The 23,559-nt window shown below is 38.4% G+C and overlaps 1 protein-coding gene, 1 long non-coding RNA gene and 2 other non-coding genes across 4 annotated transcripts; all 4 read right to left on the bottom strand.

Annotated features, from left to right (window-relative positions):
• Nucleotides 1–660: 660 nt before the first annotated feature.
• LOC112986339 (uncharacterized) lies at nt 661–2,705 on the bottom strand. Its single transcript, XR_003259987.2, has 5 exons — nt 2,627–2,705; nt 2,145–2,168; nt 1,580–1,657; nt 1,254–1,318; nt 661–829 (listed from the first exon to the last, which is right to left on the bottom strand). It is a non-coding gene; the product is annotated as an uncharacterized LOC112986339 (long non-coding RNA).
• LOC112986412 (small nucleolar RNA SNORD65) lies at nt 903–977 on the bottom strand. Its single transcript, XR_003260002.1, has one exon. It is a non-coding gene; the product is annotated as a small nucleolar RNA SNORD65 (small nucleolar RNA).
• LOC112986411 (small nucleolar RNA SNORD49) lies at nt 1,807–1,881 on the bottom strand. The gene has a single exon (XR_003260001.1). It is a non-coding gene; the product is annotated as a small nucleolar RNA SNORD49 (small nucleolar RNA).
• A 1,712-nt stretch (nt 2,706–4,417) lies between the features above and the next one.
• NCBP3 (nuclear cap binding subunit 3) lies at nt 4,418–23,119 on the bottom strand. Its single transcript, XM_064523324.1, has 13 exons — nt 22,895–23,119; nt 21,169–21,234; nt 19,220–19,325; nt 18,120–18,245; nt 15,824–15,952; nt 13,944–14,017; nt 12,924–13,032; nt 12,060–12,159; nt 11,597–11,703; nt 10,163–10,448; nt 8,920–9,077; nt 7,494–7,658; nt 4,418–6,391 (listed from the first exon to the last, which is right to left on the bottom strand). The coding sequence occupies exons 1-13, from the start codon at nt 23,054–23,056 to the stop codon at nt 6,156–6,158; spliced, it is 1,824 nt and encodes a 607-aa protein (XP_064379394.1). The 5' UTR covers nt 23,057–23,119; the 3' UTR covers nt 4,418–6,155.
• Nucleotides 23,120–23,559: the final 440 nt, after the last annotated feature.

The following is a 23,559-nucleotide window of genomic DNA, read 5'->3' as shown; positions in this document are numbered from 1 at the left end:
ACCTCCATTTTAAGTCTCTCTCTCTCTCTCTCAAAAAACTTGATACTGTGTATTCATTAGCCTTGTAGTTGTAGACAAGTATTAAAACAGGCAATTATCACAAAAGCAATTTTCTACTCTTCCAACTACACCAAAGCAAGCTGAGAAGTTGCTGAGCACAAATCTCCTTTCCCTTTCTCCACATCTGGCAAATACTTCTAGCTTTCCACATTTGACAATTATTTAGAGAACACAGAATGCTATTCCTGCAGGCCAGATTCTACTGCCTCTGCAGAAGACTTACAAAAATGTTGAGGCCAAAATAATGAAAAAGAAATTTCAACCCTCCAACAAGCTAAAGTAATAGTTGCATTTGTCCCATATGGAATGTTTGCTTTCCTTGCAGAGGTACTTAAGGCCTAATCTCTATGGCAAAGCAACAGTATTAGTATCACTTGTTTAAACTGTTTAAAGCAAGAAATTATCAAACACCAGATAGAATACTTATACAACTAAAATCTATTTACATTATCTGCAGTAATTATACTGCATTGTGTATACATTTACTTTACCATGTTATAGCAAATTATGAGTGTCCAGTATGTTTTTTTTTTCCATGACACAATACTGTTTTAATAAAACACTCCTTTATGCAGTAAAAATGACACACAGAACCAAACATAACGTGTTTTGATAATTTTAATATACACACAACAGGATAATTTTTAATATTTCTTAAAGTCTTAGGACAGGAAAATATGCGAGTTTATGATGACTACTCCCTTGGTCACTTGCGTATTTTAGTGGATTTCTTCCTCCTCAGACAAGCAAGCTTTCACAGCATGAACACCTGCAATACAACAGCACGGATAAATTACCAGTGCAACACTAAATATTAAGCTATTTGTTAATGTAAGAGATATCATCAGAAAAAACCTTGACTCACCACCAGTCAATCTGCCGGTAATTCCAGCAATTTTTGGTTAATTTCATCATATGATATCTTTAGATAAACTGATACGTTCTTACCAGAAACAGTATCTTATCCCTTTTCCAATTCTACAGTACCAATAACAAAACTGTAGTGCAGAAGACAGCCATGCTTACACACTTACTCTGTGTTAGCCTAATAAAATATTTTTGGCCTAGGACTTCACTTATCACACCTTTAAAGTCAAGAATATACAGAAACGTGGCCGATGAGAGGTAACGTTTTGAGACTGTGGCCAAAAACCATCAAGATGAACTAAGAGCACACAGAATACTAAACTCACCCAGAAGAATCTCCTGCTCTTGCATTTTCACTTCCTTCGACACGACTTGTAAAGAGCCATTACATCTATTAATAGATATTAATAACAATTAGTATGTGACAGCAGATGCCTACAAGCTATACCTAAGTATATAGATTCCTGGAATTGAATGCTACAGGCTTTGAATTGTGAGGAACAGAGGAGGGAAACCAGGTTGTTTCAAGCTATGAACACTGAACCTACAAAATACTCTTCTGAAGTTCTTGGCAGCCCATAAGCCTCACTCATTCTCAGCTTTAGTCCATCTCGTATAAAGGTTACGCGGCCCAAAGAAATTCATCACTTACCTTCACATTAGTGCCATTTTCAGGGAGCTGCCTGCTCCCCATGCTAAAGGTGTCCCATTTCTCTGGAAATACCAAACTCTGCAGCATAAGTGAAAGAGACAGATCTTAAGCCACAATGGATACTAAAAGATCACTTTTTGCAGAAAGCAAACACAGATAAAAGTTGCCTGATTAGTTCTATCATGCAAATTTCCAGACAACTAAAACTCCACATGCAAGTAGCTGTATTTCAGACAAGAAAGAAGGTTATCGTCAGTTCTCGCATCTGACGGCACTTCCTATTCAGGGGTATCATCATCAACAGCCAACAACTCTCGTATTTCATTACTTTGTTCAAGACTAAACAATGATTGTGTTTCAAGAGTGGATTTTCCCCTTTGTTTATACAAAGCATTAGCGCTGTAAGTTCATGGCACGTAAAATTAGTTTTAAGCTGACATAATTGTTAGGTTTTTTTTTTCTATTTAAAGCCCGGTTTTTAACTATCTTATATCACGAATAAGTAAAGGCTTAGAACATTCTTAATAACTTTGTGCAGCTTAGTAGAAGATAAAGTTTAACTTACTCTTTGCTTCAAGTCAACATTTTGCTGGGGAGGGAAAAAAAAAGCATTATAATAATACTCTTCAGCGGTAATTCTATAACATGATAAACTACCGGGGGGGGGGGGGGGGGGCAAAAAAAAAAAAAAAAAAAAGCACCGAAGGATTTTTAGCAGTCAACAATCCTCTATAAACACTTTTCAGTCAAGAAATTTAGAAGTCCCCCTTAAGCAGCTCGCCATGCTGCATTTACCCTAAGGGCAGTTTTTAAACCGAGAAATAAAAACCCGCACAGGCGCGTGAACGCCGAGCGCTCTCAGGCACACGCCGGCAGCAGGGCCTGCAGGCCGCGCCGCACAAAACCTCCCGGGCTCCCCCCGAGCGAGGCCCAGAACCTCCCGCGGAGGGGAGCGGGGCGCGGAGACGCTCGGCAGCGCCACAGCGGCAATGCCCCGGACACCCCCCGGGCCGCGGCCTCCCCGGCCTCCTTCGCCCCGCCGCCTACCTGCACCTCAGTCGCCGCCTCAGTCGCCGCCTCAGCCTGAGCACGAAAGGGCGCGAATGGCTCTGGCGGCCGCTTATAAAGGCTTGGGCTGTACCACCCCTGCGGCGGGGGGGGGCCGAGCGTACCATTACGCGGGACAGGACGTACCATTGACCGTGAAAAGCTGGGGGGGGGCAGGGCCGTCCATTTCCCTTCCGGCGCGGGTGCCGCCTGGTCCCCGAGGGCTCCCGGCGCCAAGGCCGGGCCTAGGAGGGGGGCAGGACGCGGGGACTGGTTAAAAAGGGCTCGAAGTAGCCCCCGCTTGGCCGAGGGCACCGTCACTAAGACTAGGCCTCACGCCTGGCACGGCACACCTTCCCAAAAAGCGGATAGGCCACGGAAAGTTCAGGCCACTTTTATTAGGACTATATCAGCTACTTAAATAAAAGACATAATATTTTTCACATTATAACTTTGTCCAGAACTGAAAATAATTTTTATTCTGCTTTCTTTCTTTCCCCCCTTAGTGACTTAGCTGATGTATTTATCTTCAAATAAAAACCTTGGCTTTCGAGCCCGAGGGAAGACGGGGCCCGGTCGGCCCGCCTGGGAAGAGAGCTGCCGGGGGGGCCTGCAACCCGCGTGCCAGGCGCTTTTGTGCAATAAAATAATCACCTGAACCGTGTGCAAAAGAAAAAAAAAATTTTTAAACAAAACCATTCTAGAAGAATGATTAGTGTGGTCTTATAAATCACCTAAAATTCATGACAGTTCTTCCATAGCATATGCTCCAGCAAAAGCCAAGACCAAACTCAATTTCCAATTATCAACATGAGTTCATTTTAGTAAAATACATAGGTTGCACTTCTCAGTATCAGAACATTTATTTCTACATCAAATTACTCGAAGGTGACCTTTTTAGGACTTGCATCCTTTTTACTATGCAAGAAGATTCAATTACTTACTTTTGCTCCTTACATTAAAATAGTAATTTGTCTAGCCTGGAAAACACATGGAGGATTTAGTGAAAGACCAAAAACACAGTAGTAAAGAGCAAAAAAGTTGACCACAAAGAGAAGGAAGGGGAAAAAACACTATGCAATCTTTCTCTAGGTTAAACAGATTTCAGTTAACTACGTGCAGGAAAAAGCATTTGCTAAAGATCTAGTGCTCATTTTTAATGATCAGAACCCAGCAATTCATATTCAAGTAACTAAGGCTACAACTCCTGACACCAGCAAACACCTTTCAAAGGCTTCTCTACACATCATCAAAAAGCAAACACAGGCAAGCGCTCAATTACAAAAAAATTCTCTGTAAGTCCCTTCAACAGTAAACCTCTATTTTCTTGCAATTAAGCTACTGTGTTCTCCTTAACACACAAACCCCTCCCCTCAAACCATAAACACGATGGACCCTACTAATGTGGGAACATTCGTAAGGCATGTTTATGGCTAAGTGGAAGGCAGATCCTGCGTTAACGGCTCCTCTTCCTTGGATGCAAGATGGCATCTACACTGGTTTTCTTGATTTCATACATCCTTTAGTTCAGATCTTTTTATATCAGTTGAAGACATTTTCTGCTCACATTTTACCCTGCACACCACTTAGTCTCTGTCCTTCACCAGACTCAAATTATGAGTATTTACATGGAAACACAGTGGTTATCAGCAACATTACCAGCAGACCACAAACAGCTGCTGAGCTCAAAAACATGCAAGGGTTCACAACAACGCAGAAGCCTGTCGCCATAGAGCAGGTCCATGATTCGTATCTACCTTCTCCTTTCAGAAAAAAGGAGGTCATACTGGATTCAAGGCAGTAATGCAACACAAAAGTTTACTGAAAAAAAGACACCGGTTAAATAAAATTATCGGGATCTTGAAAAACAGGTTCAGTATAAGTATGGTTCTATTTTAAAGCTTTAGAAGGGATATTAATGAAAGCACACATTAAAAGGAATTATTACAGTGATCAGACATTGCAGTCATTTACTCTTAACAGTATTTCTATGAGCCATATTTATAGATCCAATAATTAAATACAAAAATCAAGGGTGAGTGTCACAAGAAAATAATAAGGCTTGAAGCCCAGTCAGTCCTCAGATTGCCCTTCTAGTCACTGCACCTTTCATTTTTCATGCTGCTATTCTCACACATAATGAAGCAATAAAGTTAGTTAATTGCAGATTCCTTGCTTTTGTGAGGCCTCAAACCAACTTCAACTTAGTATAAAAACAGAAGAAAAAGAAGAAAACATTTGTTAAAAAAGCAGAAAGGGGAAGAGGTATTCACAGACATTTGGGGCTGAGGGAACTTCGGAAATCAGGACAATGCAGACAATTTTTCAGACTGTCAAAACGTAGCAGGCAATGTTCTTGCCACATGTTCAATTTACCAGAATGTGATATGCTATCATTATTTCTTACTGAGAATTATTGGCAATCAAAATAAATGCCATAGGCAACAGGAAGAAAAAAATGCAGCTGCACAATGATCAACCTTTTACCTACCTAGGAAGGGTATGTGGGTAAAAAAAGCTGAATGTAACAAGTCAACCATGTGCACATCCACATGTACTATACAATAAGAACACTGAAAAATACTGACATGAGACAGTGATCCTATAGTCTTCCTTTTCTCTTTCAATTATATATATACATATATAGTTAAACAGCACATAGGGAAACACCACTATAGCTTTCACCGTGGCCAACAGGAAAATTCTCACAAATATAAAAATGTAAGTTTTTAAATTGTTAGATTTCTTCAAAACATAATACAGCTAAGTTGAAAGAAATACAATTTTTCATTATGTAACCAAAAAAAATTCTCAGGAGTTTGCACAATTCTCAGACATCGAACTTTGCAGTCTTGAACCTCAAACTCTACTACAGCAGAACATAATATCACCAAAAGAAACGAGTGGAACTCTTTGAGAGCAATGATGCTACTTGAATACTATTTGCAACTTTACTGTACTAAAAAAAAATTAACTTAGATTTACATTCAGTATTTTGGAGGAAGGGGATGTGACAGTCCCTTTATGCTTTATCCTTGCTGGCTGCCCACCCAGGAAGCATTATTGTTATTACTTTAGGAGGAAAGGAAGGTGCTGGTAACAGCCAGAAGGGCAAGGCAATGTTGATTATGAAATGCCCTGTTCTTTGGATGAACTGTGTAAAATATTTTGTTAAAAGACGTCATGTTACAAATATTAAGAACAAAAAGGTCTTCTTAAAAATACAGAGTATTTCTGCCTCTTCTAAGTTCAAAGCTTGGGGAAATGTGTCTTGCTAGAATTAACTACAAGTTTGCTGTAATAAACATATATGTCAATGCCCTACATAACACAGGGCCAACCACAGACTGCAGACAAACGCGATTGCTTTAGGTTTCAAGTGGTATACGCATCTCTATTTTCGTATAAAAGGAATGGAGACACTTCTGGAACCTTCACTGCAGAGTCTTTGCCAGTGTCCAGCTTTTGGGCAAAGGAAATCTTGCCATATTGCAGAGTCATAATCTTGAGGATGAGGATGTAAAAACCATCATGATTCAGTGTCTGATCCAGAACTGCTTTCCCGGCTGATTTCAATTTGTAGAGATGGTAAGTTATCCAATCGGCTCTTTTTTTGCCGAGATTGTTCTTTTTCCTTAATGAGAGCACCCCAAACCCGCTGGAGCTCTGAATCATCTTCCTCCGTAGATGCCACAGAGTTTTCAGGTTTATCCGAAGTCTTTTCTTGTGTCTTTGGAGCAGATCCTAAGCGGGTCCATAAATTACCTAATTAGATTTTGGGGGGGGGGGGGGGGGGGGGGGGCGGCAAGAAAAAAAAAAGCTTTAAAAAAGAAACCACATAAAATGATAGGACTAAGGGTTCTGGAAGAACTCTGAAGAACCCAGTCCTAAATTTGCTGCATCCCCTTAAATTCCTGGTACTTCAGTTTCTCCCACCTTAATGTTTGAAACGGAACTATGCTTTGAAACAGTGGTCGAAATTAAAATATAGGAGGCTCAGTAAGGCCTCATTCACACCATTTGCAGAGAATGCCACACGTCTGAAGTGCCAGTATCACACTTATTTTACTGTCTTCTTTTGACCACAGTTTTAAAGTATGCTTTTACTTTTAAACATATGTATATAAACATATTGCTGTCTTATTCAGCTCAAATTACCTGCATATATTTAGAGAAATCCCTGCTTATTTCAATGAAAGATCAAAAAAGTTCACTTTTATATGCTTTACCAATATAGCTATTACATGAGTGACACTGTAAACAGTAACAAGCTGAACTGTGCAGGCAAAAGGCATTAGTAAAATTAGCATAAGCAAAATTTATGAGTTGAGTCCACATGAAGTTTTCTAGAATGGACACGGATGTGTTAGTAGAAAGTTACTTTCCATATCCAGTGGAAAACTAATTACCATTGTGTCAGTCTAATAATTGATAACTCTCTAACACAGTTGCAAAATAATGTAATATACTATAATATTGTATAGTGTTCAAATTAGGAAAAAGAGCAGGGTTCAGGTTTGGTTTAGACACTGTATTCCCTTGTTCTTTGTGTAGTTATACTTCTACTGCCACAATTCTCCCCCAAAAGAACCCTTTTTACTGGTGACTTTTACCTGCCCTGAGAAATATATATAGTCCATCATGTTTTATGTGAGCTGCATCAGTATCTCTTGGGGTAGAGTCTGACCCTTTAGATTTGCAATAAATGCTTTTTAAGTTTTTGCAGACTTCAAAGGTCTGAACACACATTTATTAATTTGCCTTCAATTTCACTCAACAAAACATCCTCCATGATTTTCAGTTGAAATTCCTCTTACACTCTAAAATCAAAGGGATTGTATTATCACATTTTCTCTACAAAACTAACCTGATTTCTTCTCTCTGGTATCAGAGTAGAGGCCTTTTACATCTTGTTTGGGGATTCCTAACCGGCTGTGTACATCTGATATTGGTTCTCGACGAGGAGCAGAAGTATTACTTTGAGGTTTAATTTCTGGAGAATGTGGTCTTTTCCCCAATCTCTGCCGCACATCTATGGATATTTTCAGTGATTAAAATGACAAAAAACAAACAAACAAAAAACACACGCTGAATTCAGTTTAGTTATGCCAGTTAATTTTATGTTCTTCACCCACTTTGTAAAACTTCCAACCAGAGAGGTGACCTTCTTTTTAATCTTTTCTGAATTCCTTTCATTATGTCTTTCATGCTCAGTATTCAGTCCTGGAAATGTATGCAATACAATTTATCTAGATTCCCTCCCCCACCCCCCTTTTCTTTTTTCCCTCCAATAATTTTGACATTAAATGTCTTCAGGCTGTGTTCTGTCCAAAGGACCAAAAAAAGTAGTAATTACTCCATGGCTTGCTGCACTTCTAGTTTAGCAGCACAAGAGCGGAAAGAGTGGTATGTATCCACCATGAGGTATGGTTACAGGAAAACTGGTATGTCTTCAATGATTCTTTTCAGATAATAAATAACTTACTTTAGAATTCTAATATTGCTTAATATCTTGCAGAATAAAATGAAAACCAGAACATAAGAATCCTAAATGTATTGATAATTAATCCATGATGTGAATCATGCATTCTGACATTTGCCTGGTTTGGCTTGATGTTCCTGGTCTTAAAGAAAGTTCAAACAGAAATAAGAGGGCAAAGGAAACTGAAAGATTTATGTGGCAAGTTATCAAAGCTTCAAAATGCACAAAAGTGGCAAAATATACTAATGCAACTTCTACATTGCACTGATGTAAAGGAGTATCTTACATTGTCAGACAACCATTGGATACACCAGAAATAGCTGAAATTACATATACTTTTCTTGTCCGAAAAAGAAACAGTCAATTAAGTGTAAAATAAAATAATTACCAAATAAAAAATAGCTTCATACTCACATTATACAAATACTTTCACATAAGTAGCTAGAGTCTCAAGTTTGATTTTGTACATAAGCCCCCAAAAGTGCTATGTATTTTCCCACAGACAGGTACAGATTCTCTGCCTCAAGGAGTAACTAAATCCAAAAGGACAAAGCGGGGGAAACAGACACACAGGCAAAGAAATTGGATAAAAATAAATGGCACTCTCTGACTTAAATGTACTTTGTGTTTCCCGAAAAGCAATCCCCAGCTCTGGCTCTCAATGAGGAAAGTTAACTGTATGAATGCAGAAAGTGCTGCTCCACAGAATTCCCTCAGGTCTATAAGTTACAGTGGAGGACTGATGTGAAATGAACATACCCATTTTTATGAGCCAGTCATAACTCTGCACAATGTAGGAATTCAAAATTACCTGATTTTACGATGCTGTTTGGCTGACGTGGCCCAGTATTGTTCTGACGTTTTTCTTCTAATAGAAGTCTTACATCTGCAACTTTCTCTGACGATCCTTTACTGCCAATCCGATTCTTGACATTACTGGTTGCTATACTATCTGCTCGCATAGAGTTCCTAAATAAAATAACAATAGATTCAAAAGTCCCTTACATTAAATCTAGCATAGTTCTTAAGACTTCTTGTATATAAAATTACACTTCTGAAAACAGTAAAATCAAGATTTCTCTACTGAGAAACAGGGGTAAAAACATGACTTAAGAGAGCACGTCTTCTAGTCAGAATCCTGAGTCTAACAACAATCATGTGAATACCTCCGTATCCTTTTCAAGGCAAACATCAAGTTTGTCTCTCCAAAGCAATGCCTCTGGGTCAAAATTCAGAGCAAATGAACAACTTAAGAATTTGTAAGAGTTAGTTCACATTATAATGAACTATGGTATAATTGTACTACCAAAGGGACTTATTTTAAAGTTATTTTAACTAAAATTACATACACCGTAGGTTATTAATATGTCCATAATGACATCAATACTTATGGGTTGTTTTTCTATCTGGGAAAAGAGAGAAGAGCAAAGGGAAAAGAGAAAGAGCAGTTATTTCTCCCTGGTCCAGCTATGATACCAACAAGTTAATTGTGCTTGTTTTCATCAATTTCTATTGATTTGACTTTCAGCTTCATCATCATCATAATGCTGAGTTACAGAAATCTGTAAGAGGAGCAATATTTAAAAAAATTTAATTGAAATTAAAAGTCTGTATCGGCACTTTCAGTATTTTGTATTTCTTCATTAAAATATCTATTACAAAACTATGCTAAAAATTAAAATTGTAGCTTCAACCATTTATCTTTAGGCTGTTACAGGTCTGTCGCTAAGACCTGCTGTCATCAGTCTTAAGGGAAGAGTCATCTAAGGAAAGATTTCAAGGAGAGTTATCATCTACCACTGAGAACTTTTCATATATACAACTGTGACTGACATTGTCATCTTCCCTAAACTACTATCAGCTCCTGGCACTATGGACCCTAGATATCTTCAGTCACACTGATCATTCATTCTATCTCACTTCTTCAGAGTTCAAAACCACCTTCTCAAATATGGACATAATTACCTGAACAGAACCAACTTTATGCCTTATTTAGTTAAATATTTTTTAAATTCAGAATGCCTTTTCACTGATACTTTTAAAAAACCTTTTACCTAATATTTTTCAGTTGTGATTCCACCTCGTCTGCATACATTGTCATTTTCATGCTTTTTTTGGGAGAGGGGGTTGATATCATTTTCAGTTCAAGATCATAGTCCATTTCATCAGAATCAGATGCACTAGCACTTGATCGTCTGGCTGCGCTGCGGTCTCGAGACTGTTTGAAAGCTTGCAGTTCATCACGATACTCAACCACAACTCTATCATCTTCATCCATATCCTGATCTTCTTCCTCCTCTTCCTCCTCCTCAATAGGCTCCTCAGGAACATTTACTAGGCCTGTAGCAAAACATTCTGATAAACTGAAGTCTACTGTTCATATAAAGTACCTTGAAACCAAGGCAAAAAAGAATGCCGTAAAATAAGCGATCCTTATTTTCATAAGGAACCTATTATGTAGCTCTTCAAGACTAAAGAGAGAGATTTGCAAAATACTCTAAGTGAAATCTGTATTACAGAATAGCCTAAGTGGAAGTAAATCACCATGACAGAAAACAAATCCATGTTGGTCATGGTCTCAGAGGACTGCTGAAGTACAAGACTGAACTGAATATATAGTCTAACTGCTTCTTGTTGCAGGCCAAAGTCATACCTCCTGAACAAAACATAACAACTCTTACAATCTGGCAGGGCTTAATGTGACAACTGCTGGCTGTGCAAGCTGTACAATCCCTCCTAGTCTTGTCAGCAGTAATGCCAAAAAGAGCACACACATCATTAGTCTGAATTTATTATATATACTGATTTAGATATAAATCAGCCTCTTACATTTGGTTATCAGCAGCGTGCAGACATCATTCCAGAAGACAGTACATTATCAACATGTAAAATCTTTAGTGTGATTTGATATGTCCATGGCTGTATTTTTAAGAGGCTATTCAGATATTATGAAACTTACAGACGTTACATTTTTCTCCAGTCAAAGATTTTTATAACAATTATTTTTCTAACGCACACCCACTACCCTAGGTGCTATCTGCAGATATTCAAGCCTGATGAATAGAATTTTCTTAGCTATGTTGTTCCATATATAGTGCTTGCTATTTCAAACAACAGAAGAATTGAAATAGCAAATATGACAAATTGCCACAAAGTTTAAGGAGATTTTTCTTTTTTTTTCCCCCTTGATGCTACAGCCCTATGTCCTAAATTTGTAAAAGAAAAACATCAAATAAGAAGTAGCAGGATTTGGTAAGCCAATGAACAGCATGAAGTTTATATCTCAGCTGTTGCTTGTAAAACCTTAAAATGTACCTTAATTATGCTTTTTTTTTGGGGGGGGGGGAGGGGGTGTTTGTTTGTTTTTAAGAAGTATACCTGACTTTCATGCACTGCAAAGGATTAGACAAGACATTGTTTAAGGTCCTTTCCAGCCTTTCATTTCCCAGCTCTTGTCCTTACAGGTTCTACATATTGGCATCAATTACCTGAATGACGATGTTTATAAGGAGGAGTCAAGCCAACATCATCCCCAATGAGTGTCCTTTTCTTTATCACATCCCGATGGATTCGACGTGAATGGTATCTTCGTTTCCTGAAACGCCATAAAAAAGGATATTTCTGTCACAGAAAAGGCATAATGAATGAGCCATATCCAGTCCTAGATTAAGCAAATGCAATTATCACTCCCTTTAATAGCAGACAAATACATTTATGCCAGAAGTCTGTCCTGTCAGAATGTTTTGAATATAAACGTTCCTTAATTTCAAGAGAAAACATTTGCCTTGCAAATTCATAGTCACTTTGCTAAAACGTGATTCACACTTAAACATCTACATCTGAAAGAAAAAAAACCCCTACAAATTAAACAGTTTTAGACTATCCTGTCTGAGTACTTGCAATGTTCCAATTCTTCTATCCTGTACTCAAAGAACTGCTAAGAATACTCACCAAGAATTGCTAAGAATCCCCTTCATGCCTCCATAATTGGGATTGCCATATTTCATGTAATATTGGCTTCGCCTTGCAGCTCCCAGCTCTTTCTTATCATCTGAAAAAACATAAATTAATCTTTCCCCTGTAGAATATATCTTACTACGCTAATGTAAAAATAAATAACCATCCAGCTAAAAGCACAGAGAATGAAAGGAAGACTGAATGTGTCTTACAGATCAATATTACTTCAATCTCCCTTATGAAGGATGCAATTTTGCTGACACCACCTCTGAAATTTCTCCTCCCACCGGAGTTTTATTTGTGTCCAGAAACTTAATTCAGTGGACACTCTGACTTTCTACGTATCAGCTTTATAATGCGTTACATCTCACTGTAACTGCTGGAGGCTATACTTACCTTACTCCCGACCTTTCTATTCTCTATGGATATGTCACTTTTCACACAGCCCAGAAATAATTTGTATGTTCATTTCACTCATAAACATGATTTACTGTCTCAACTATATTCAGCGACCATTTCCACTAATACCTCATAATCATCTCAAATGACTTTCATATTTATAAAACGTGAGGTTAACCTTTGTGGAGAAGGGCATCATAAAACCTATTCTACGGTATCAGGAAGAATGCCTCCTGTTGAGCCCAAAATAAAATTTTATAAACAATAATCTTTATACAACTTGAACTGGATTTAATTCACAAACTAAATGTATATTTATTGTAAAATCTTAACACCTAATACTTAGCAAAAACTAACAATTTTTCAAATAAAAATTAGGTCATTTGAGTCATTAATTAGTCAACAAATAAAACTGCAACAAGCAATCAATTCATTATGCTTGTTAAGCTGTTCATTTACCTTTAGTAGCAAATCTCATGAATAGCTTGTTTCCTTTAGCCAGTTTATTGGCAGGGCGAAGATCATTACGCAGGAGAGAATCCTCTTCTACTTGGGAGAGGGCATCCAACTTTGGGGGGCAAAAAAGGTATTTTGGACTCAAAAATAAAATTACTGTTGAATGAAAATGGATTGCCTAACAAGAAGCAATCAACTGATTGTTAAGAAAGTCACTTTTAAAATCCTGTTCAAAAGAACTTTTCTTTTTCCTGACAAACTGGTATGAATTTAAGTAATTTGTCTTAAAGATTTAAAGTATTCCTTCTCTTCCTTCATAATATTATCTCAGATTATTAAATCCAATAATTTCCAAATGAAACTACAATACTGATTGAAATTCAGAAAATAAATAGCACTTGAGTTGGACAATGAAAAACAAATACTTGATTTTATTTTTTGTTTAATTTCTAACTGGTTTCATTAACAGGTTCTCATGCCCTCACACAATGAGAAAAAGGCATTTTTTAAATCAATATCTGTGTTATACAGACTAAAATTCAGATTTCCATGACCTGTATGAGTGTTTACTGAGTGATCCCTCAAGAAAAATTAATCACACCTGTTACGTATTCAGCCATCAAAGATTAACTTGACCAAACATCAATGTGTATGCCCATTCCCACATAAATCCACGGACAGCCTAAATGCTTTTTGTCCCTTTGAGCACTGCCTTTAGATCATTATTCAGTCTCTTCTTTTATTTCTCTTTCGTGTCTTCTCTCACCAGTAAAGAGCACCCACTCAAGCTCTTAGTTGCTGAATGCCCTTTCATCCCTCAAAATCTACTTTCACAAAGCATTTTTATATGGATAGTCTCTCCAACAGCATATCTGTTCTTCCTGTCATTTCTCCATCCAATCTACTTTGATAATTAAATTATTAATTAGAATGCATATAGTTAGAACTATAACGTTTTGAGGACTTTACACCAGTCAGTGCAAAACTTTTATATTAGTGCTTTCTCTTTCTTTCTATACTGACCTCAACATCACTTGGATTGTCATCTTCAACCTCACCTTCTTCTGTCTCATCATCAGAACTTTCCTCTGTTTTTTCTAAAAAGAAAAAAGAAAATGGAAAAAAGTCTCCGCTTTAGTGTGTCAGTAGCATTTCATTAACACTACCTACGTTCTCTGAAATCAAACTGAAGATGTTATCCATTCTTCTGTGCAGCCTGGAGAATAATCAAAACAGTAAACGTCTACAGAAATCTGAAACATGCATGAGCACAGAATAACATTAACCAGACAGCCCCTGTGCAGATAAGTGCCTAAGGCAGCACACATGGATTATAAATTTAATTCTTTGAAAAACAAATGAAATTGTACTGCATTTCAAGTTATGACAGATCAGCAAGGGCAAGATTTTAAAAGGCACTCAAAAGCCTAATTCCTCCTCTCTCTCTTTAAAATGCCATAAGTATCCACAATCAAAAAACAAATGCCATAAGTATCCAATACTAAAGATGTTAAATAGGTTAACATTCAAAAGTTTAAAAGTTTCTGAGACAGCTCAAAAAAAAAAAAACCCCAACTCCATGACTTAATTTCAAAATTAAATAATTAACAGAAGAGTAGACACTTCCAGAACTACTTAAATTGTAAAGTGTTAGCACAGATTTTTCAATGGGAAAACTGTGATTGGAATTTTTTTAAAAAATATTCCTCAAAAAAAAAAATTGGTCTATATTGACAACTGTAAACACATACCAGTGTCATTTCTCATGCAAAGATCTCAGAGTACTTTATAGATGCTACATAAGACTAAGGAAACTTAAGATAAAGAACTCTGAAATATAATCTCTTCCAACAATGGACTTGACAACTCACAATGGAGAGCAGAAGCTCTTCAACAGATCTCAACAACTATACCCAATTTCAAAGAAGAAAGTGAAGCACAATTAACCAAACTGACACCAAAGAGAGAATTCAGAAAGATAAATTAGCCAAATTCAAACCTGAATAATTAAATTCTATCAGGGAGAACATTCAACCACTTTTTTTTTTTAATAGTAAACTTCTTACAGTAATATCTCTTGCTTCCTTAGGTATCTAAATAACCCCCAAATTCTTATCTAAAAAAGAAATGTAACTACGCCAAAATACTTCAGTATATCTGTATGCAGCTTGCACCTTAAGATGTAATTGAAGAGTCTGAACTTTACTTAATATCCCACTTTTCCAGATGAACAGGTGAATAAGTGTATGCAGGAGGAATTTAGATTACAACTTGTATCCATAGAAGTAAAATGGATTTAAAATTCAGGCATGCAGGTACCAGATTCATCACAACATCAAAGTGTGTCGCTGCTTTGCTCCATTATAACTGACCTTTCAGTGTGCTTCTTCTCTAAAAGTATAAGGGCCATATTTAGAGACGATATGCACAGTGGTGAAGTGATACATTGGCATGTCAGTGTTAACAATACACATGGTAAAGGATGGCATTGTATCAAACAAAGCAATCAACGGTCGTATTTCAGGGAATATGACAATTTCTTACACCTATTTTTTCCACACACTTACAATCCATACTTCTACCTCCTTTGTAGTACGTCACACAGACTTATTTCTGTGCGACCTGTAACACTATAAACATCGTATCTGAATATGACCCTGCACCTAACATGCTCCGTATGGACTGAATTATTGCTTTCGGTCTAGCTCCAACCCACCTTTTAAGAAGCAGCTTCTTCAAAAGGTTTCCAAGATGAAAGCCTTTTTTTAAAGTGGCAGAATACATTTACCTGAAACTATATGATAGAAGCTCCTTCAGTAACTTATATTATGCAGTACCCAAGCACAAGTTTAAAGTGTCATTGATTTTACTAGATCATCTCTATATATGTATAACTCATCTACCTTTCTTGTTTTTTTCAGCTGTCTTCTCTTCATTGTTTTCCCTGCTTTTTGGTTTCTCTTGATCAGGCAGGGAACTCATATTTATTAGGGCCCGTGATGCTGTTACTTCATCAAGCCAGACCACATTACCTATGACATACACACACAAACACACACACACACAAAAAAGATTGTGAAACAAGCAGTTACATACACTTCCTTTCTAGAGATAAAATATTAACAAAAGTTCAGAAACGTTCCTATGAAACAACATGACAAAAAAGTAATCAGATATATTTCTTGCAGGGGAAGACATTATTTAGCACACTTCATAAGCTGGGAGACACGCAGCTTTCAACACTTCACAAAAAATGCACAATGATTGATCAAAACCAAAGTCACCAAAATGTATAACCATATACATCACGGACTACTTCCTGAGCACAGAGAATTAGGATATTGAATCAGGGCTAATGTATTTTGTGAATGTGTTAGCACACAAAAGTGATCAAAACAAAGATGCTATGAAATAAGCCTTTATTTTTTTTTGTTTGGTAAATTAACACTACCTTTGACCTTACTGCAGAATCCTGTTATCTTTTTCAAAATGCAGAAAAATAGGACAGACTGTTCAAACATTTTGCAGAGGTTATAGTGTATTTAACAATTAACATTACCAATTTAACATTAACAATATGATGACTAAGTTTCTAGAGCACTTAGAAACGCAGTGAGATTCAGCATCTGCCTCATGTACATGCTTTAAGTATCAAGGGATAGCACGAAGATCTTAATGTCTATAAAATGCTTTTATTGGCATAATAAATTATCATTTATTCTTGAAATTGAAAGAGCTAAAAAAATCCTTAAAAACAGATTTTGAACAAAAGCTTTCTCCAGGGATGCATTAGGTACAAATACAGCTACAAGTGTCATTTACTGCTGTGCCATTAAGCAACTCAGGAAAGGACAACAATGAACATATTTGGATATCCTAAAAACTATACAGCATCTCAAAATAAAAAAAAAAATCTCTTAAATTACTTGGACCCACAAGATTTACAAGGTAAAGAGCACCCAGATGCTAAGTTCAAAGTCTGGCTAATAACTTTTTCATGTATGTATGCCTGCCTGCCCCTGACATGTCCAATTTTCAAAGCCTTTATGATTTTACGTTCCTCAGTTTGAAGCACAGAACGCTGTCTCAATTCACCTTTGAACTAAGACACCTTGAGATGTAATTCAGTTGGGAACTCCCATATTTTTGCCATGCTGTGACACAAATCTATGCTGAAAAGACAATGCTTCTTCCTAACATTTTCACCAAGTGTAGGTCCACTGCCATTTTTGGGCTGGGCAAACAGCTCTTGTACAATCTTCAATATCATGGAGGAAAGCACAACTGTCAACAACTTTATATCATTCTGACAATCTCACTGCATGCATACTCTGCAAAACAGCCCTTGTAACGTGAATTTACACTCCCTTTCCAGTCATGTAGATCACATCCAGCTGCCACCTTCCTCCACCCACTTTAATTTCTCCATTAGTGAAGAATACACTAAATGAATATGGCAACAAGTCTGCTCCTTTCCAGCACAAAACCATACCAACCTGCCTAGTTGCACACAGATACTTTTCAATAATCTTCTCTCAGAATCTCATCTTTCGTGACACTTTTTGGCGTAGGTAGTATACCTACTTGTAAGCAACACAAAATGTTTAGACCTTTTTTTTTCCCCCCTCGCTTAGAGACTCGCAAGTTATTCTATGCTCTCTCTTTCCAATAACTTCAGCTAGTCAACCATCTCTTTCTGGTTAGATGTTTTCTCCTTTCCATTTTCCTAAGCACTACATAGTTTTTCTTCTCTATGCACCAGTTTATCTTCATTCATTACTTCAAAATCTGTTAATTGGACCACAGTTTTTGAACAATACCACTTTAACTCGTAATGAACTCATTCACATCCCACACCAGCGGCTCTCCTGCTTTGACAGTTTGGTTACTGGCCACACTTTTGGCTACTGATGCATTTCTTTGGCTTCCTCATCAGTCAGTAATTTGTGTAACAGTAAGATGTTCCATCATTTACAAGTGAGACATTTTTCTTCTAAATACTCAGCTAGACAGTGTGCTTGATTTTCACCATGTGTTATTAATTATTTCCTTCAAAATCTCTTTTGACTAAGGCTAATTATTGGGAAACTGAGACAGATAAATATCAGTGACTTAAAAAGCCACTAAAAAATGTGAGGCAGAGCTAAGACTAATATAAAAAGGATTAAGTGTTACAGAAAAAAAAGACTGTTTACTTACATGATGTATCATCTAACCATTCAATATGAGCAGGAGGATACTCTTTGAAATAGGCAAAGATGTCCTGTGTACTCATCTCATCCACCCCACAAATGTAAATTGTATCCAGTCTCACTTTAGGAATTGCTATGAAGAGAAAGAAATATAAAAGTAGTACTCATTTCTATAGAACAAGCTTTTATATTAGTAGCATGCATGTTTATAAAACAAACATTTTAAATAAGCTAAAGGGGAGCTCACAAAAAGCAAGTATGATGTATGCTGATCTAAAAGACTAGAACTTGAATTATTATTCTACAATACAAAATTTAATAAGCTGAGAATTAAAAAGAAGAAAAGGTGGCTGCAACATTATGAGCACTGGTAGATGCAGGTACTGAATGGAGATCAAACTGCCTTAAAAACATTTATTTTGAAAACACTACCAGAGTACATTCGCTAAATACTGAAGAGGCAGAATGCTACTGAGGCCTGCGACCTAGACACGTACAAAGCACTTCCACCATCATTTGATGGAGAGCTGTTATAGGGCGCAGCTTAATGGGTTCAAGCTGCCAGTTTGAAAAAAAAGTCTTGGGAACTAACAGGATACCAAAAGTGTCAACCTGCTAAGCACACACCTCCCAGTCAATCTGCTTGCATTCCAGCATTGCCATCTTAGAGCACATGTGCAATGAGCCCAGATTTTCTGTGCGTGCAGCACTGTATCTGATCTCATGCACATGAGACAGAGTCCTCTACTAGTACACAACCAGTATTCTGGGCCTTTTTAAAGAATTTAAAGATTCTTAAAGCAGGTCTGATCTCAAAGGTGAATCTTGACACATAGCACTAAGTACTGTTGCCAACAGTAGATAAGGTACACAAAAAATGTCGTCTTCTTTCTGGCACTGATAAAACAAAGAGTGAAATGATAATTCTTATAAAGCAGTTTAAAAAGCAGTGACAAAAATGTGAAAAAAACAGAAGTGATTTATTTTGGCAACGATCTGGAAAAACCTCTGGGAATGCAGGAAGTGTTATAGTAGAAATTGAGCAAAAGAAACTGTGAGTAAGTATACAAGGGCATCTTTTTTCTTGACTGTTTGATAAACTCATACCTTTCTTCATCATGTCCCGATCCAGTGCCACATTCCTTTGAGCAAGATTCACTTCAGCTCGAAAATGAAAACGTTTTGCTCTTTGCTCCTTTTTCTCAATTGCTTCCTGCAAAGTGTGAAATGATGTAGTCAAAAATCAGAGCAGCGTTCCAAACAAGCTGCATTGAAGGACCAGATACTTAAAACAGAACTTCCAGACAGCAATAATCTGTATTAATAATGCTGTTAATTTTGAAGAGTTCTGTATGATTCAGAGTGTGAAAATGATTCATTAAAACTTTTTTGTGCTTCAGTTTTAACATAGGTCCAGCAACATAACGGGAATTAAGATGCAAAGGAAACAAGCTATCTTGGACTACAGCTTAGCCACTATGATGGAACAGAACAGTAAGATTATCTTTTCCTTCCTAATGAAGGTACGAAGGCTGCATTCAATAAATTCTCTCTTGAAACAAACATTTCCTCCACCTGGAAAATCCATCTTTTGTTGTAAGATTACTGAGACTTTTCACCTGTTTTAAAACATACATAAAACCATAAATTTTGTTGTCTTTAGAAGTACCTCTCCAAGCATGCGCTGCCATGCTCAGAGAGCACCAGCTGGAGTGCTGACTACAAAGATCTTATTTAGTTTGGCAATTCAAGCTATTTCTAAAGTAGCTTGTAAGCATTACAAGATGCTGTAAGCAACATCTTATGTGGATATTGTGCAAGTATTGGAACTGACTGGAATAAGCTTCTTATTCTATAGAATTAATAAGAAACATTATAGACTTTTAGATCTTACTAACCCAAGTCAAAATTGAAACATAAACCATAATTAAGCAAAAACTGCCACCAATTATATATTTCAAAATAAACATGTGCTTTTTACTATTTTTAAAAAATTGTCAAACATCTTTAACCACATTCATTAAGACTTTTTAAATAAAAGTTACCTTATTACATGATGATTACAAAAGTCATACAATTTCAAAAAAAGTTACATGATTAAGGAATACAACCAAAGATGACACTTTTCTCCTTGCCAGTGTAACTTCAAGTTCTTTATGGAATTACAATACACAGAAGCTAGATATTGAAGCCAAAACAGCTGATTTTCAATCTTCATCAGGTGCTCTTTAGTAAGTTTTTGATGAGTTTCACTAATGCAAAATGGGAATACGTTTCTTTCATCAACACATTGCTGGTGTGGGGATTCATATTTGTCTGAATATGTAAAATGTTATCAGTACTACAAAGCATACAGAAAACTAAATGCTTTTTTCTCCATTACCAGATGCTATGTATAGTGGTCAATTACACAACATGAAAAAAATGCCAATTCAATACTACACGTATAGATATGAGCTGTGAGATTGTTTCTGAAATTCCATAGAATTATGTAATATTAAATTTAAATGCAACAGCTGTTCACATTCTTCAAGCCAAGTCTTAAATAATGTGATGCTCTTAAATGACACAAGGCAACAAAACTAGATTTTCCTGCTAAGCACTTGTTGTTCTTCCTGACACACACATAAGAGAAGAAAAAACTCAGCTGATGTGACTCAGAAGGCTCTGTTTTGCAACAGAGTGGCACCAATGCAATTTCAATATAAACATTTTTAAAGTTGTGTGCCAAAGCCCCAAAACAAGACTATAAGTTCTGGGAAAGTATAAAAGCTTTTTCTGCATGTGAATAATTACCAAAATCAAAGATGCAGATTCATAAAACTGCAACTTCACAAATTTTGTGGCTTAAAAATGCTTTTTTTTCCAGCTTACAGGAGACATCACATCCTGAAACAAAGCATAACCAACAAAAGAAGAATTCTCTAGTTGTTGAAAAATACCAGCTATCTGAACATGAGGCTAAACTTCCATGCATCTTAGCAAGAAATAAAATGCTTCCGCCTACACAGCAGCAACAATTAGAACACTTTGAAGAACCATAATGCAAAAATTACCTTGGAGGTTACATCTATTCCAGTGATGAAACTTCCAGCTTTGTTTTCATATCTTCTACTAGTGTCCTGAAATAGAGCAAAATGGTGATGACATCTTCAGGAACACTGAAATCAACAAACTTGCTATTCTGGGGAAGGAAAAAAAAAAAAAAAGGCTAGTTCTACAAGAAATCCATCATCTTCTCCTTGATCCATACTCCAAGCTACATCCTTAAAGAAGTATATAAACATAATTCTCACTGATGTGAGTGAAGTTAAAAGCACATCAAATGAACCAAACTTCCTTTAGTATGAGGACTCTTTTCTCTGGCAATATTTAGTTTCTGTATCTGCAACTGCTAAGGTTTTTACTTACTCTGTCTCAGCAATGCAGTGGAAGTGATTAAACACCTTTTCTAATTAAAATTTCCAAAATTTTAATTTCAGCTATAATCTCCTTGGAAAACATGAACAGATTTAACAGTCAAATCATAAAGATATCGGACTTCCACAGTTCCAATTACAACTTTAAGTCACAACCAAAGTCAGAACACCAAACCTTTTTCACAGTTAAACAAGCAACTTTTATCCCTCTTCCATTCATTATTTCACAACCTATTTCCAAAGAACAGCAATAAAACATAAACTTCTTTTATACAAACCTATTGATAGAGTAAATATTAAGAACAATGTAGGAAAAAAAAAACCTCACAAGTTTCATTTCCATCAGTCACGTCTGCTGAATTTGCAAGACTGCACTAAACCCCACATACACTGGGACCAGTCACTCAGCTCAATCTCTTCCATTGTTTGTTCTATGTAACAATGGCACCTTTTCATTCTGGCACTGGCAGCCTCAGGACCATCACCAGGTGGGTGTAAATGTGCTGTTTACACCTGTGTTGCAATAATTATTTTGGCTAAAGCACTTCTTACAAGAAGTAATCCAGTCTCACGTGAGAAATAGCAAAGCGCACAGAATCCAACCCCTTTTCTTAGCAACACTGTCAAACTTCCTCTGAAGCAGCAGAATGTGAAGAGTTATTATAACAGTAAAAAAAATAGACATGTTATTTGAAAGTGAAAAAACACTGCCTGGGTTTGATTCATGGAGCACAAAGAAGTGGAGTAAGGTGCTGTCTCTTATACCACATAGTTGGTAGGAGCTAAAGCATGTTGGCAAATCAGCTAATTAGAGATTCATTTCTACAATAATTTCTACAGAAGTTTTCAGAGAGAGAAAAAAAAAAAAAATGCTTAGGACTTTAGCCCTACTCTGACCCACTTTTTAGGTATTAAAGCTGTCCTCACTAGATTTTATCCGGGGCAATTAGCGTAAACCAAACAAAATCCTTCAAGCCCTGCTCTTCAAAGCCCCGCACCGCCAGTGCCTCCAACCCACACCTCCCCGGGTGGCCCCCGTGTCCCCGCTACCGAGCGCTCCTCTCACACCGCCGCCCCCAGCCCCACACCGGCCCCTCAACCCGTCCCCACCGCCTCCCTCACCCCCTGCGCCCCCCAGGCACGTCCCGGCCGCTTCCTCCCACGCTCCCCTCGGACATCCCCCGCCCGCATAGCCCCCCTTCCCGGCGCCCGGCCCTAAATCCCCTCACAGCCCCCTCGCGGGCACCCCGCGACGCCCCTTCCCCCCGCGACGCCCCCAAACCCCTCACAGGCCCCCGCCTCCTCCCCGGGGCTGGTCCCCCCTTCGGCCCCCCCGCCCCTGACCCCGCCGCCCGCCCCTCACCGGGATGAGCTCCCGGAGCGAGCGCCGCACGGGGATGGTCTCCAGCTCGCCCTCTTCCACTTCCATAGGCTCCGGCTCCGGGCCGCGGGGCTCCGCCGTTGCCGCCGTTGCCGCCGCTGCCTCCGCCTTCACTGAGATCCGCAGGCCCCGCACGGCCGCCATGGCTCCGCCAGGCCCGCCCTCGGCCCGGCCAGCGAGACGGCCCGCCGCGGCACAGAGCGCCACCGCCGCCGCCACCGAGACACGAAGGCGGATAGAGCGCCACCCAAGGCTACCAACAGGAGCGGCGCCGAGGGCCCGCTAGGGCGCACGTCAGGGCCATAGAGACAGGGGGAGAGCGCGGCTCCGGCGGTCTTCCAGCGCTACGGATCGGCAGAGGGCTACAGCAGCCATTTTCCCCACGCACGGCCCGCCCGGGCCAGCGCTGACCCCGCGGCGCCCAGGGAAGGGCGAAAGGGGCAGGCGCGGCGCCTTCCCCTAGCCCCGCAGCGGCGGCGCTTGCGGCTGGTATCCCTGGGATCCCCGTGGGTTTTTCTGTTGTGAATTTGCTGAGATTTGGAATGCTTGTCCCCCTTGGACAGCCCTGAGCTTCCACGCATGAGGAGCAGGCCTTGGATCCCCAGGACCCTTCACATGAGCCACTGTGCTGCCACGTGCTCCCCTAT

The sequence above is a fragment of the Dromaius novaehollandiae genome, chromosome 19, assembly GCF_036370855.1.
Source record: "Dromaius novaehollandiae isolate bDroNov1 chromosome 19, bDroNov1.hap1, whole genome shotgun sequence".
NCBI lineage: Eukaryota > Metazoa > Chordata > Aves > Casuariiformes > Dromaiidae > Dromaius > Dromaius novaehollandiae.
Note: the sequence above shows the minus strand (reverse complement) of the source record. Positions and strands in the feature narration are given on the sequence as shown.

Coding starts and splice junctions, on each gene's coding strand:
- NCBP3 (XM_064523324.1), bottom strand. CDS start 23,056: ATGGCGGCCGTGCGGGGCCTGCGGATCTCAGTGAAGGCGGAGGCAGCG. Junction 13,033..13,943: donor ACAATCCAAGTGATGTTGAG/GTCAGTATAGAA, acceptor TGCCCCCCAAAG/TTGGATGCCCTCTCCCAAGT. Junction 6,392..7,493: donor TACCAGAGAGAAGAAATCAG/GTTAGTTTTGTA, acceptor AAATCTAATTAG/GTAATTTATGGACCCGCTTA.